The 15,149-nt window shown below is 41.8% G+C and overlaps 1 protein-coding gene across 1 annotated transcript; it reads left to right on the top strand.

The window, feature by feature from the left end:
* Positions 1–6,230: 6,230 nt before the first annotated feature.
* On the top strand, positions 6,231–13,100 carry mettl9 (methyltransferase like 9). Its single transcript, XM_034193877.1, is given in 9 exon segments — positions 6,231–6,407; positions 10,235–10,425; positions 10,498–10,707; positions 11,937–11,953; positions 11,956–12,005; positions 12,007–12,060; positions 12,063–12,123; positions 12,214–12,257; positions 12,259–13,100. Coding segments are annotated over 9 exon segments (987 nt in total). The 3' UTR covers positions 12,442–13,100.
* The last annotated feature ends 2,049 nt before the right edge of the window (positions 13,101–15,149 follow it).

Here is a 15,149-nt window from a genome sequence, read left to right as displayed (position 1 = left end):
GTTGTTCACAGTCAGCTGTGTCTAAACTCTGGACCAAATACAACAACATGAGAAGGTTGTTAAAGGCAAACATACTGGTAGACCAAGGAAGACATCAAAGCGTCAAGACAGAAAACTTAAAGCAATATGTCTCAAAAATCGAAAAATGCACAACAAAACAAATGAGGAACGAATGGGAGGAAACTGGAGTCAACGTCTGTGACCGAACTGTAAGAAACCGCTTAAAGAAAATGGGATTTACATACAGAAAAGCTAAACGAAAGCCATCATTAACACCTAAACAGAAAAAAAACAAGGTTACAATGGGCTAAAGAAAAGCAATCGTGGACTGTGGATGACTGGATGAAAGTCATATTCAGTGATGAATCTCGAATCTGCATTGGGCAAGGTGATGATGCTGGAACTTTTGTTTGGTGCCGTTCCAATGAGATTTATAAGATGACTGCCTGAAGAGAACATGTAAATTTCCACAGTCATTGATGATATGGGGCTGCATGTCAGGTAAAGGCACTGGGGAGATGGCTGTCATTACATCATCAATAAATGCACAAGTTTACGTTGATATTTTGGACAATTGAAAGGATGTTTGGGGATGATGAAATCATTTTTCAAGATGATAATGCATCTTGCCATAGAGCAAAAACTGCGAAAACATTCTTTGCAAAAAGACACATAGGGTCAATGTCATGGCACAGGGTCAATGTCAATGAGCAGATCTGATTTGATGCAGGTGTTAGTTTTGAGGATGAAAATTTACAGGGTGATTCCATAATTTTTTCCTCAGAATTGAGTGAGTCCATATTTTTTTTCCTCTGCTTGGTCTAAAAAACTAACCATTACTGACTGCCACAATCTTTTTTCTTGATTTCTTATAGTGTTTCTTAAAGCCAGAAAGTTGCCATTTGAAATGACTTTAGTTTTGTGTCATGTCTGTGATCTGCTTTTTTTCTACAAAATTAAACAACTGAATGAACATCCTCTGAGGCCGGTGATTCCATAATTTTTGCCAGGGGTTGTATATGTGGGTATGTGTGTGTAACCCACACAGTACAAAACAGTGTCCAAAAATACAACTTAATTTAACCGTTTTTAGAAGTGGATCTGCACTTCTCCAAGATAAACAGGACTCTGAAGCTGTTCTACACGGAGCGATGACAAAGGGTGACATTGTTTTTCACTTGTTTGAAATCACATGGTTTTATTAGATTATCAGGATTAACAGTCCTAACAAATGTGCAAATTCCGTCCAAATAAAAAAAAAAAAAATCCCTCTGATAATATCCACATCAGCTCATGGTTGAAAAGCAGCAGATCTGAGTCATGAACTTTATGTATTCTGTGTGTTCTGGTCCATTAGATAAATGAATGGTGACAGCTGTGACTCAGTCTGTTTAATCTCGCCCAGATTCTGCTCCAGTAACCTTTAGATGCAGATTAGATGTTTCTCCAAGTGGTCACTAATGTGGGCAAGAAGCTTTCATTTCTTCATTCCTCCAAAATGAGACTAAGGAGCAGTTCCACACTGGACATGAAAATCTGTTTACCCGTGTTTACACTTTCAATCATGTATTTTTCTCAGTTGTACTGTAAAGCAGCATAAAATCATACGTACGAGTCAATGGTCAAATCGTATGGTCAAATCACAAGTTTATTTCATTCATCTTTTCTGGTACAATCTGCATTTGAAAAATGGATTTGCTTAATTATTAACATGATATTAAGTTTTTGTTTTGTTTATTTCTTTTTAAATTTATACACACCAATATGAGCCCGGTTTTTAACTACCAGTAGTTTTTTTTTGTCGGGGAAAAACTCAGTCGTTCCATCTTGTGGTCACACGTTCCACCAAAATGTAACCTTGAGAGGATTCACAAGTTTCATCCCAAATGTGAAAGGGTTTAAAACTCCATAATGGGAACAGCATCAAATACTTACACTCTCAAGTTTTACAGAATTACTTAATTTATTTACTATTATAAGACAGCCACCTTTTTCAAGACATATTTTTGTAAAAAATGTGCCTGAAGTCCAAGTCTTCTTTTTTAATCAATAAAATGCTTTTATTTTAAAATAATGCTAATAAAAGCACATTGTGCAGCCCATCATTTAATTTGTCAACCACGTACTAAAAAAAACCCTCTATTTTTAAAGCTACATTTTTTGCTACTATTCTTAAAACTGCCTTTTGGGGCTTAAAATGTTCTGGAATTATATGCTCTCAGGCTGTATTTCTTTGCTGCTTGAGAGTTGTTTGATGACTCATCCTTTTATCAACATGAGCTTAAAATTTGCATCATAGCTTCTCCACAGTTTCTGGTTAATTTACTCAATATTTGAGGTGCTCTCAGGTCAGTCCCTGTGTCTATTCATCATGCAGCACAGTAAGCTAGTTACAGGGAGGTGCACTCATTTCACCGGCATTTGGTGCCACCTACTAAAAAAAAAGTATCTTAACAACACTACATTAATAACTTGTAGGAAACAATATTTCTGGGATATACAAAGATATACAAATGAAAATGCAGTATTTGTGTATTACAGTGTCCATCTTTCAAAGCAAAATTTGTCCTAGCTTGTGGATTGACATGAAAAACGTTTAGATTTTTTTTCCAGAGGCCCAAAATATGGCCATCGAGTCTTGTGAAGATTTTGCATCCGTCTGTCTGTGTTCATCATCTTCAATTCACAGGGAACATTCTTGGGACACAGACCTTGGACAAGTTCAAAGATGGCTAACCTTGACCTATTTTAAGAGGCCAAAAAGTCACACTTTGTTCCTATTTTTATGTTCATATTGCCAAGGGAGTATTTTAGCATTGCATGTATAAGGATGCTGAGGATGGAGCCACCAGACAGGAGGAGGCCAAAGAGGAGGTTTATGGATGTGCTGAGGGAGGACATGCAGGTGGTTGGTGAGACAGGAAGATACAGAGGACAGGGTGAGATGGAAACGACTGGTCTGCTGTGCCAACCCCCTAATGGGAGCAGCCGGAAGAAGGAGTTATATTGAGAAATATCTTTGCCTGGAATTTTATTGTGTGACGGCGAGGTTCTTAAGAACATGTCCACTTCAGAATAATCAATAATTGATAAGTGTACCTCAGCTGGAACAGTCCCCTACACACTGGGACGCCACCGACAGCGAAACAGACCACGCAGAACTTTCCCAGACTCTAAGATTTCTCTGTCACCATCTGAAAGCTCCTCAGTTTCATCTCTTCATCAGGATGCCACAAAACATCCAAGAATGCAGAACTCTAATGTGGCAGAAGGAGACAAACTGGCCTTACTGCAGCACCTGGTGGATGTCATCCAGGTGCGCAGCGATGGAGCTAAAGAAGATAAGAAGCTCCCTGCTGAAGAACAAAGAGCAGAAAACAGATAGTGACCATCCTGTACGATGCTCTGGACTGTGAGACTTGTCCCACCAACCTTCACCAGAGTCCCACTCAGTGACTGTTCTCCTTTGACCTCTCTGTATACGCGTGCAGGTTAATATCATTGATCTTTGGGGGGGGAATGTACTTGAAGGAATCCTCCAGACATCACTGAAAGAATGCAGTTCTGACCAAATACTGTTTGTGAATTGTCCACAAAGCTTCCTTTTCCAGAATTATAAAACAGCAGTAATATTAATGACTTACAAAAAAAAAAAACCTGTCTGATTTTATTCTGTGCATGTGCGCACGCACTTGTGCACATCTTTTGTAATTTGCAATAGTAACAGGTGTAAATATATTTAAGAAAAGGACAGTTATAACTCGGGGAATATTTCCACTTTTATTTTGACCATGAGCTGATAACTCACCTCTGAGACTGAAATAAAAACTCTATCTTCATCAACAAAGCTATCACCTCCCACCTGTCCCGGATTCTAGGGAACTGTTAGGGCACAACTAAAGCTGCCTCAAGAAGAGACGGCTGCTGCTACCACTGATAGGAAAAAATTCAAAGAAAAGAGAAGAGAAATGTATGACACCAACCTTCTAGCACACTTGCTGATGATGATGTAGCACAGAAGTGTCTCCCCCCTTAACTAAAACTACTACTGCTAGTACTACTTCTACTACTACTACTAAAGTACTCAATAGCCTAAGTCATTTCACAGATGTCAAAGTATATGTGTGCCAAGTTGGCTCAATTCTGAAGTATATATATGAGGTCTGTGATAAAAAAGCGGTCCTTTTTATTTTTTTCAAAAAATAAATGGATTTGATTCATATGTTTATACGTCAGACAAGCTTGAACCCTCGTGCGCATGCGTGAGATTGTCATGCCTGTCGGTGACGTCATTCGCCTGTGGGCAGGCTTTGAGTGAGGTGTGGACCCCCCCCGTCAGAATCTCTTTGTCTGAGAAGCTGCAGGGAGACGGCGCGCGTTGCTTTATCAAATTTTTTTCAGGACGGTGAGGGATATCCGTGTGGACACTATTCGAGAAATTCAGCTGGTTTCGGTGAAAAGTTTAACGGCTGATGAGAGATTGCGGAGTTTCTTTTGCTTTAAGCACAGCCCACAAAGCGGATCGGCGCGGTCGGAGGTGGCGTCCGTCTGGCTGTTTCGAGCTGAAAACATCCTAATTTAAAGCTCTGTTCACCCAGGACGTCATCAGAGAACAGAGAAGTTTCAGAAGAGGCCGGCATGAGGAGTTTATGCGGACATTCCACTGTTAAAGGAGATTTTGTAATAAAAGAACGTGCGGACGAATTTGCCGAGTCGGGTCCATGACGACGCCCCAAATCCGTTCGCGCCGCACAGGAAAACACCTCCGTGTTGAAAACCATTTGTAAATTCAGGCAGCTTTTGATGGCTTTCAACAAGTGAGTATCTGAGAAATTGTTTAACAGCTGGGCATGTTCCAACTTGTCCGTTAAGGTTTCCAACGGAGGTGTTTTTCCTGTGGCGACCCCCCCGCGGTTGGGTCCGGCCTGACATGCGAATCTGCCCGCACATTCTTTCATTACAAAATCTCCTTAACAGTGGAATGTCTGGATAAACTCCTGATCCCGAATTCTTCTGAAAGTTCTCTGTTATCTCACGACATCTTGGGTCCACAGAGCCTGAAATTAGGAAGGTTTCAGCTTGAAACAGTGAGACGACGCTGCCTCAGAGCGCAGATCGCCGTCAGGCGCTGTGGGCCGTCCTTACGGCGACAGTAAAACTCCAAAATCTCTCATCAGCCGTTAAAATTTTCACCGAAAACCAGCTGAATTTATCGAATGGTGTCCACTCAGTTGTGCCTTACAGTTTTTGAAAAAATTTTGATCAAACAAAGCAGCAGTCTCTGAGCCATTCCTAAACAATGAAAAAATCGACGAGAGGGTGGGCGACTCCTCACTCAAAGACTGCCCACAGGCGAATGACGTAACCGACTGGCGTGAAAAAAACTCTCACATGCCCACGAGGGTTCAAGCATGTCTGATGTAATCACACGTGATTCAAATCCATATAGTTTTTGAAAAAAATAATAAGGTCCGTTACTTTTCTCACAGACCTCGTATATATCACCGACATATCAACATACGTGTATGTTCTGCATTTTTCCATCACTGCAGAGTACATGAAGGTTTCTTGGATTTCCTGCTGACTGTCGCTGAAGATGGTTTCCTTCACGTTCAGACCTTCAAGCTCTGTATTTTTTTTTAATGTCACAAATCACAAACATCAAATCTCTGAGTCTGTGACAACAAACTGGCATCTGTCCAGGTCGAGTCTGGGTTTAATCCTCCAGCTCAGGCGGTGGAGCTAATGCGCCAAATATTCGGTTTGCCAGCTGGTAATGCGAGATTAGAAGAACATAATTGGGAATTAACACCTTTTCCCTAAGGACCATTCTAGGTCAAGGAGCTTCCCCTAAAGAGAGGGCAATGGCAGTCATAACCTTTCTGAAGAGCACTGGGTATTATAATAAAGTGTAGGGCAGATAATTCATTGTGTTTTCTAGGTGTACATTCTGACAGTGGGGGGCAGCAATGCACTAGCCGTGCCTAGTCTGCCGGAAAGAAGAAGAAGAAGCTGATGATGATGATGATGATGTTGTTGTCTGTGTGGTGTGTTTTTTTGTCCCGGAAACTGTTTTTCTGTTAAAAGGTAAATAGACAGATTAGGATGACGGGATTAAGATGTAGTTAGCAGATTTCCGTGTAAAGCCGCCCCACCCTCAGCTTTTCAGGTTTGTGTGTTTGACTCAGAGACTCGCTGCTTCCTGTCCGGACTCTGACTCGGGACTCGTTATGTGTCACCTGCAGATCCGGACTCTGGTCTTTGTGGCCTGGGTCTGCGGTTACGTCGCCTTTCTGCTGTCCGTCAGGAAGATGTGGACCGGCAAGTACGTCCGGAGTCCGGTGGTTCGATCCCTGCTCAGCAACATGGTGAACGACGCAGAAACTGCCGGGGTCGAGACCCAGGAGGTGAGTAGATCCAGACCCTGGAACACATCTGATCAAACATCTGGCAGACTCAGGTGTTCATCCAGGTCAGCTGTACTAGGTGAAGGTTTCCAGCTGGTTGTCAGGTCATCTAGACCTGGTGAAGGTCTACAGTAGGTTAAGTCAAGTCACCTGGACTTATTCAGTTCCTTGATCCAGAAGAGCTTCATCAGTTCTGGATATTAGAAGTGGGCGGATTGATCCTAATATTGATAATATCGATACCAACGCTGGTATTGATATTGAACGATCCTCGTGTAAAAAGATCAATACTCAACCTTTTTTTTCCTCTCCCGTATACACTGACTGCTGCGCACGCAGATTCATCAAAGTCTACTCTCTGTATGTAAGAGCAGCGCTGCACTGTGTCACACAGCACGGAGCAACGCACCCTTGTATTGTGGTTTGTCAGCCCTCTACCTCACGAGATTTTGTTTTAAGTTGTGGTGAGTGATTTTTTTTTTTTAAACAAAAATGTTGATTGTGATAATAAAGTATTTTGTTGTCACATACAATGTTTGGTGAAATTCTATCCTAGGTCTTTTGTATCAATATCAGCGATACTGGGCCTGTATTTACTTGGTATCGGATCAATACCAAAATTCCCGGTATCGCCCACCTCTACTGGATAGAGTCTTTCAGGGTCCCATCATTCCCTGCGTACAGTTCATTTGTTTTTGCACAATTTGGGCAGGTCACACCAACATTTCACTGCCTTTGTACTGTACAGTTGCATGTGACAAATAAATTTAAATCTGAAATCTGACTCAAATTTATGTTTTTGTTTTTTTTTGCACCAGGTAGGTAGTTATTTTAGAGTTGTGGAACTGAACCAGTAGTCTGCCTGCCCTCCAAGACCCAAGGCGGTTCTGTGATGTTGTGGATGTGGCGAGTTGCATCACCCAGTTCATGCTCCTAGACTTGACTTTTTTATTTTGTTTTTTTAACTATTTTTCTAAGAAAAAATGTTTGGATGCTGAGTGCCAGTGTGCGTCTGCAAACTCCTTCTTATGGATGGATGCTTTTGGTACATAAAAACTGTTAGAACAGGAGCTGGACTTCCAGAACCAACCTGCCTGTGTGCTTGGACACGATGTTTTGTCTGCATTGTCCCAGTCCACCCAGCTGTAAACAGGCACCAGACTATGACAGACTGTTGATGTGGTCTTCAGGTCATGTACAGGACCACAGATTACTAAAATCCAAAGGGTGCTTAGAGAGCAACAGTCCCGGAACTCTGCATGGGATCAGCAGTATTATTCCATGTTTGCCAGCTTATTTTTCACAAAGCAGCCAGTTCTCATGAGCGCCACCACTGGCTGAATTTATATTTCAGTGTCTTTGTTTGTATGAGCGTTCACATGTTAATAATGTGTTGTGTAAAATATATGATTGGCAGGTTTCAGTGTCACCGTGCGAGTTAGGAGAAATGGATCCAACAATCCAGAATCCGCATATGATCCTGATCAACACCAACATTAAATCAAAATAGATGAGACTGATGACTGGCCAGGTTTATGGAGATCGACTGAAAGTATATTTTGAGGGATCCTGCTAACCTTCAGGACTTACCATCGCAATAAATGTGCAAACATAGATATAAATTTGATTAAAAACCTCTTGGGACATCGTTCACGTATCCAGCTCATGTTTAAGAAGGAGCAGATCTGAGTCAGAACCTTTGTGTGTCCTGTTTGTTCTGGTCCTTTAGAGCTCATCCACCTCCATAAATGAGTGGTGACAGCTGTGACTCAGTCTGTTGAATCTAACCCAGATTCTGCTTTACTGACCCAGTGCAGCAGATAACTGAATATTTACTGAGGGATCCTTCAAATAGTGATGCAAGCACCAAATTTGGCACACGTGCTCCTTAGACATTACTCTTTTAAAATGCAGAGTGGCCACATGAACTTTCAATAGGCGGCCAGTAGGGGTTAATTGAAGAATTACACAGGGGTCAAAATTAAAAGATGCTCCAGTCATATTGAAGGTTATTCCATATTATTTGTCTGATCATAAAGATTCCAAAAAGGTATAGTTTGGACTATCTGTGAATGAATGTTAGGGAATTATGGGGTAAAAACAGCAAAAACACTGAGGTCAATTTCAGTTTGTACAGGGTCAAAAGTTAAAGTTGCTCCAATTTGGTAAAAAGTGTGCAATTACTGGTTGAGCTAATAAGATTAATACATGGAATAGTTTTGACTGTTGAGTGCTTGGTTTGCAAAGTAAAGTTTAAACAATGTCGACATCCATTGTATTCTATGACACGTGACATATGCTACCCTGTAACATAACTAAGCATGATACATGATGCAAACTATTCTTTTTTAAAACCATATTCACTCAGCTAATATTTGCATCACCTTTAACCAAAATTGGAGCAAGTTTACTTTTGACCCCTGTACAAATTGAAATTGACCTTTGTCACCATTCTTACAGTTTTTACCCCATAACTCCAGAACATTCATTCACAGATAGTCAAAACTATACCTTTTTGGAATCTTTATGATCAGACAAATAATATGGAATACCTTTCAATATGATTGGAGGCCTGTTTTCATTTGACCCCTGTGTAATTCTTCAATTGACCCCTACTTGGCCCCCTATCGAAAGTTCATGTGGCCACTCGGCATTTTTAAAGAGTAATGTCTAAGGTGTACGTGTGCCAAATTGGTGCTTGCATCACCAGTTGAAGCATTTTTTCAGTTATCCGCTGCACTATCAGTGGCAGAATAGATGTTTCTTCATGTAGTCACTAACGTGGGTGAGAAACTTTTATTCTTTCTTCGTTCCTCCAAAATGAGACCAAGGAGCGCATCCATACTGGACATCAAAATGTTCTGACCAGTGTTGGCTCAGTCCGAGCCTGTAAGATCATGGTTTCAAGGCTCGAGCTCATCCATCAAGTTGTTGAGTTGTAGCTCCTGGTGTGGCCGTATAGGCCGATGTGGGACCGGCCTGCCACAGTTGCTGCAAAATGTAATCTGTCGGTTGGGTGTCTGTGGTTGTGGGGGCTGGCTGGAGTGTCTGCTGTCATATTCTGACCACTGGTTTGAATTTCCAACATGCAGTCAGGTTTTTTTCTCCCCTCCTCATATTCAAGTCATATTTTTCTAAATGACCTGAATATTTGTCAGGAGGGCGAAAAGAGGAAAGCATCTGAACCCATTCTTCAGGCCGCCCTTCTTTGTTTCCATGTTCTTTAGTATTTATTTATTCATCATGCATTTCTGGAACACACAGCATTATGGTTTGTGACATTTATTTAGAGAAGATGGTTTCATGGCTTCTCTCATTGAAGTGAAAGTAAATGAAAATGTTTTTAGTAGACCGGGTAGCTCATGGAGATAAGGAGATGGATTATCGAGATGTAAGCCTGAATTTGATTCCCGGTCACGCGAACCTGACTGTGTCCATGGATAAAACACATACCTGCATCGTCCCAGTCCCCCTGCTGTAAATAAGTACCGGTCTTGCTGGGGTAGTAACCTGTGTTTGAACTGGCATCCCATCCAGGGGGAGTCACTCTGATCTGCTACATGGATAAGCACCTCAACCAATGGGTCTTAGGGTCTATATAAGCAGGTGTGCACATAACTGGTGCTCGTGGTGTTTGTGCATGCTAAAAATAAATGATGTGCAGCAGAACACGGAGAGAAACATTTTTCCTACAATCTGCTGTCATCACTTTCCTCCTGAGAAGAGATTCTCTCTGTGTTCTGAACCAGTCTGGGAAATCATGACCTTCCTGTTATCTTGTTTAAATGTGATTTGCTGTGATACTTTTCCTTCTGTTGGTGTTCCAGTGGTACCTGTGTTGTCCTGACCTGCTTGGAGAAACAGTTCGACCCCCTGTATGTCCAGAGTCATTTGGACTCGGACACCAAGCTTTTCTCAAACGGAGCATAGAGAAGTCCAGCTGGTTGTTAACCCAGTTGTACCACTCTTTTATGTCAACAGTCCTCAGCCCTCTGGTCTCACGCACCTTCATCAACGGGTGAGTTAATCAGATGAGCTTGCCTCTGCTTTTTTCTGCAGGGTTCACTCATGTGTTCTCTGTCTTTCTTAGGTTGTTGGGTCGCGGCTCTATGTTTGTGTTTTCTGCAGAGCACTTCCAGCGGCTGATGCGGATCGGGCCGGAGTGGCGGGCAGAGAGACTGCTGGACCTTGGGGCTGGGGACGGGGGCATCACTGAGGTGATGGCCGTCCACTTCAAAGAGGTTCACGTCACTGAGGTGTCGCTGCCAATGAAATGGCATCTCCAGAGGCGGGGTTACAAGTGAGTAGGTTTCTGTGTCGTCTTTTTCCTTCTTCTTAAACGAGCTCACAGTGGAGCAAGGCTCTGAAACGCCTAAACATTAGAAATCCTCATCTTCTTGTGTCATGGATGGCATAAAAAGCCTTTTTATTAACCCTCATGTCACACTTTTATTTTACCCCACTGAATTTACTTGGGATTATTACAACTTTAGGGGTGTCGGCTGCTCTCTATTCCGAGTAAAGTGTTTGCAAGGATTATTCTTAATCTGATTCAGTTACATTCTGGGTGTATGCCCAAGAAATCAACCATCAACCACGTTCTGATCCTGAGAGTACTCACAGAACACACGTTTTAGATTAGATTAGACTTTATTAATGCCTTGGGAAGACTCCCTCAGTGAAGTGGAGGTTCCAGCAGCATTGTATAGCAGCACACAGGGTAAGAAGCACACAGAGTATCAAAAGTGAAAGTAAAAAACAATTTCCAAATATAAATATAAATACCAGAAATACTGCTTGCTACTGGTTTACTGGCTACTACTGTTCCGCTCGTTCCCGTCCTCTTGTCTTCCTGTTACTCCTCCCCGAGCGAGTAGTTGTACAGTCTGATGGCCTGAGGGACAAATTGTGAATGTCGACAGTTTTCTTTGTAGTCTGTGTTGATTTTCACAAAGTGAGCAGTTCAGTTGTCCGCACTGGTCTCTGGGACATCCTGAAATTTTGTGAAATCCCCAATAATTTACTGGAGATCATAACCAGTCTATACACAGAGGCGCTGAGTTTTCCCAGTGAAGACTGGTGTTCCTCAGGATATGCTCTGGCTCTTACACTGTTCAATGCTTGCATGGAGTGGGTGTTGGGTAGGGTTGTGGAAACCAGTTAATTAGATCCTTGTGTTGCCTATCACAGCAGTCACTGGGTAAGAGGCGGGGTCTACCCTGGATAGGATGCCAGTCTGTTGCAGTAATAAAAGAAAATCTTTTCTAACAGATGCTCTAAACACTTTACAGTGATGCTGCACACTCACTGGTATCAGAAGATGCTTAATGCACATCAGGAGCAGCTTGCCCTGCACAAGAGCCCCATAATGAGGATGAAACGATTGGCTGTCTGCTACAAAAATGAAGTTCATAGCCCTTCAGTTGGGAGGTGGCGTCTCTGCCCTTTAAGCCACCACTTCTAGACAAGTGTGACATCACTGCTGATGATGAGTTTTAATGACTATCTGTGTCCTACTGCTGTGTTCAGACTGCTGGGAATAGATGAGTGCAGCATACAGGCTTCCAATATGATGTCATCAGCTGCCTGAATCTGTTGGGACCGCTGCGATCATCCTCTGAATCTCTTGCGGGACATCAAGCAATCGCTAGTTTCCCACCACAGGGCGCCTCATTCCTGGCCGCAGTGCTTCCCTTCCAGCCTTATGTGGAAGTCGGTCAGTATCAACACCTCGCCTCATGCCGTCAGACACACTGTCAGTCTTATTGACAAGGTTCATGTATGCTTGGTGTGGAATTGTTTACAGGAGGGACGGTGCAGTGCCCGAAGGAGCGCCTGTACGTAAAAGGAAAAGACGTGGGAGGAGCAAGTGACCAATCTGTCCAATGAGGTTTTCCGTCAGGCGGGGTTTGAGGTAGAGGCTGTGACGCGGTTGCCATACCTCTGCGAAGGCGACATGTATCAAGACTACTACGTCCTGGATGATGCAGTTTTTGTTCTCAAGGCGTCAGATAATTTAGGGGAGTCGACTTAATGGTTAAAGATTCGTGCATATTGCAGAAAGAAACCCGCAGAATGTCTTCATCCAGGAGGTTATGCTTTCAACCTAGTGTGTATGTTTGTAACATGACTTGAAAGAAAGGAACCTATTTTCATAATATGTGTGAAGGATTGCATTTGACTTGTAGATTCTTGACAAAGGGGCAGAGCCTTAATATTTTATCATGGTAAAAGTAAGTCCCTTCGGCTGCTCCCTTGTTTGCACTTGGGGTCGCCACAGCAAATCCAAGGTGGATCTGCATGTTGAATTGGCACAAGTTTTACCATGGTGGGGTTTGGTATTTAGGGCCTTGGCAGAGATATGTGGTACAACTGGTGTCTTTCTAGAGTACTAAATGTTAGTGTGTGCGCATATATGTAAGGACAAGCAGGTCTCGGTTGACATGTACGTGGTATCTTCCTGAAGACTTTGTTCAACAAGGTTAAGCTTGATACACTTCACGTCACTAAGACGTCTTTTAAGTTTGACTTTGGAGGCATTTCAAATGTGGCCAGCGGGGAGGCTTAGTCTCAATGTCTGTGTGCAATATCTTGAAAAAAACTTCACATATTAAGGTGAAATTTGCCACAGATCACCTTTCTAAGACCTTGGTCAAGGTTCGACATTGGCCATGTTTCAGGTTTAATTGTGGGCAAAAGTGGGAGGAGTATTTGAAACCTTGTGGATGTGATAATGCCGCAAGGGTTTTATGGTTTCCTGATGAAACTTGTTGCTGTAAATATCTTGCTCTGACCTTACACAAGATTAAGCTATGCTACTCTGCATAGTTATTCAAATCTGTTATAGCAGCTATTGATGCAATGATTTACATCTTCAGTTTATATTCTGTAGTTTGGATTGGCTTCAATTTTCTGTGAAGGCTCTCAGTTGTCCAGGTGGTTTCCATAGTAAGGAAGCTAGTATGTTCCGACTGGACGCTGCAGACGCTTCCTCAGCTAAAATTCTTGCTCTGGTAGTCTGACTTCTGTCTTGACCCTTGTAGAGAAGAAAGGAAGGAAGGAAGAAGGAAGCTAAAATCTTAGCCACAGAGAAGAAATGGTTTGAGAGAGGGGTGAAGGAGGCATTGTATGTGAAACAGATGAAACCCAGCCTTAACCAGGGAGGGGGTCTGAGACACACTTTGTCCCCTGTTTACAATGGGGTACTCAGGTCAAAGCAGTTTCAGTCTTTTGTTCATGGTAATGAGTCATTCACGTCATCAGGAGATGCGTCAGGAGAGGTGTCAGTCCCATTGTTAGGAGGGACAGCTACCCCGTCATTAAGAGGATGCTAACTAGAGCACAATAGGTGCTAATTAAAGCAATTGTTTAGTCACTAGCCAATGGCAGTCTGCCTCTTGGTAGGAGGGGTCTGGTTAGGTTTAAAACTCCAGCTTTTGTGGCTTCTGTTTGTTCTTCTCTACAAGGGTCAAGACAGAAGTCAGACTGCCAGAGCAAGAATTTTAGCTGAGGAAGCTTCTGCGATTTGAAGCGAAACATCCAGCAACTTCGTGTCAGCGACCTTATGTTGGCCAAATCTTATAGTCAGCAGTCAGAGAGGGAGATGAGGTGAAAGAGAGGAGAGAAGAATGAGTAATTGCAGAGCACCATGTAAAGCATGATGGCTAATTACAAGTTACAGAGAACATTGTAAGGGTCTGCGTGGGCATGTTATTGCAGATAGATTGTGTCCAATTTGGGCCAGTGGGTGGGGTGGTGGTAGCCTGCTGACTTCTTTTTCACCTTTTGAACACAGTTTACCCTATATTTCAGAACACAGCACAGAGAGAGAGAGAGAAAAATTCCTGTTTTATTTCTGGGTAAAAGTATTAGGATGTCTGGTTTGCATTGAAAGTTCTACCAGTTTGCCAGCATGCATTACCTCACACCAACTTTGCACCGGAATGACAAAGTGTCATAAGATCTATTGAAAGTTAAAATGTTTAAGAACTGAGTTCAGATAGTAATCAGTTGAGTTTCAATTTCTTTTCTGGACTCGAAGTTCTGTTGAGAGTCTTCACTTGTAAACATCTCGTAAGCTCAGGTACTGATGGAAGCTCCTACAACCACCAGCCGATTTCTTTTTAAGCCAAAAACAAAAAACAAGCAGTTTGTTGTTACTGAAATATCACAGATCAGTGTTTTTGACGGGACTCTGGTGTTTATCTAAAATATTGTCTTAATGTTATTTTTAATGATTTATTTGAATAGTGTTGAATCATTGTTGAATTTTCATGATGTTGGTGTTTTAATGTAATTAGTAGGTTTAATCAGTCACACGTGACCTTTTATTTTGATGATCTGATTATACTTTTAATTATCGTAATTACCAAGGTAGGAACTTATTGCACAATATTCTGATTAAAATGTGTCAAAAATCAACTAGGTTTTTTTTTTGTATTAAGGATGACACTACCATTTTAAAATAAAACAAAATAAATAAATAAAATCCAAATGTCTTTGAACTTGTTCTTGACATTAATAATTTTATGTGCTCAACTGATAAATTTGTCAGAAGCTCCTGATATGCATCCAGAGCAGGAAATTTAAAGGTATAGTGCCACTGTTTTTTTTTTTGTTTTTTTTTTAAGATTTAAGTCATAAAAGCAATTTTCTTTAACGCCACCATAATATTATTCCTTAGCATTTAGATAAGTGATTCATAATATATTGCCATTATGATCAAAATTCATGTTGACTGGA

This window comes from Thalassophryne amazonica, chromosome 18, assembly GCF_902500255.1.
Source record: "Thalassophryne amazonica chromosome 18, fThaAma1.1, whole genome shotgun sequence".
Classification (NCBI taxonomy): Eukaryota; Metazoa; Chordata; class Actinopteri; order Batrachoidiformes; family Batrachoididae; genus Thalassophryne; species Thalassophryne amazonica.
The sequence above is the reverse complement of the archived record's forward strand: the minus strand, read 5'-3'. Positions and strand labels throughout refer to the sequence as shown.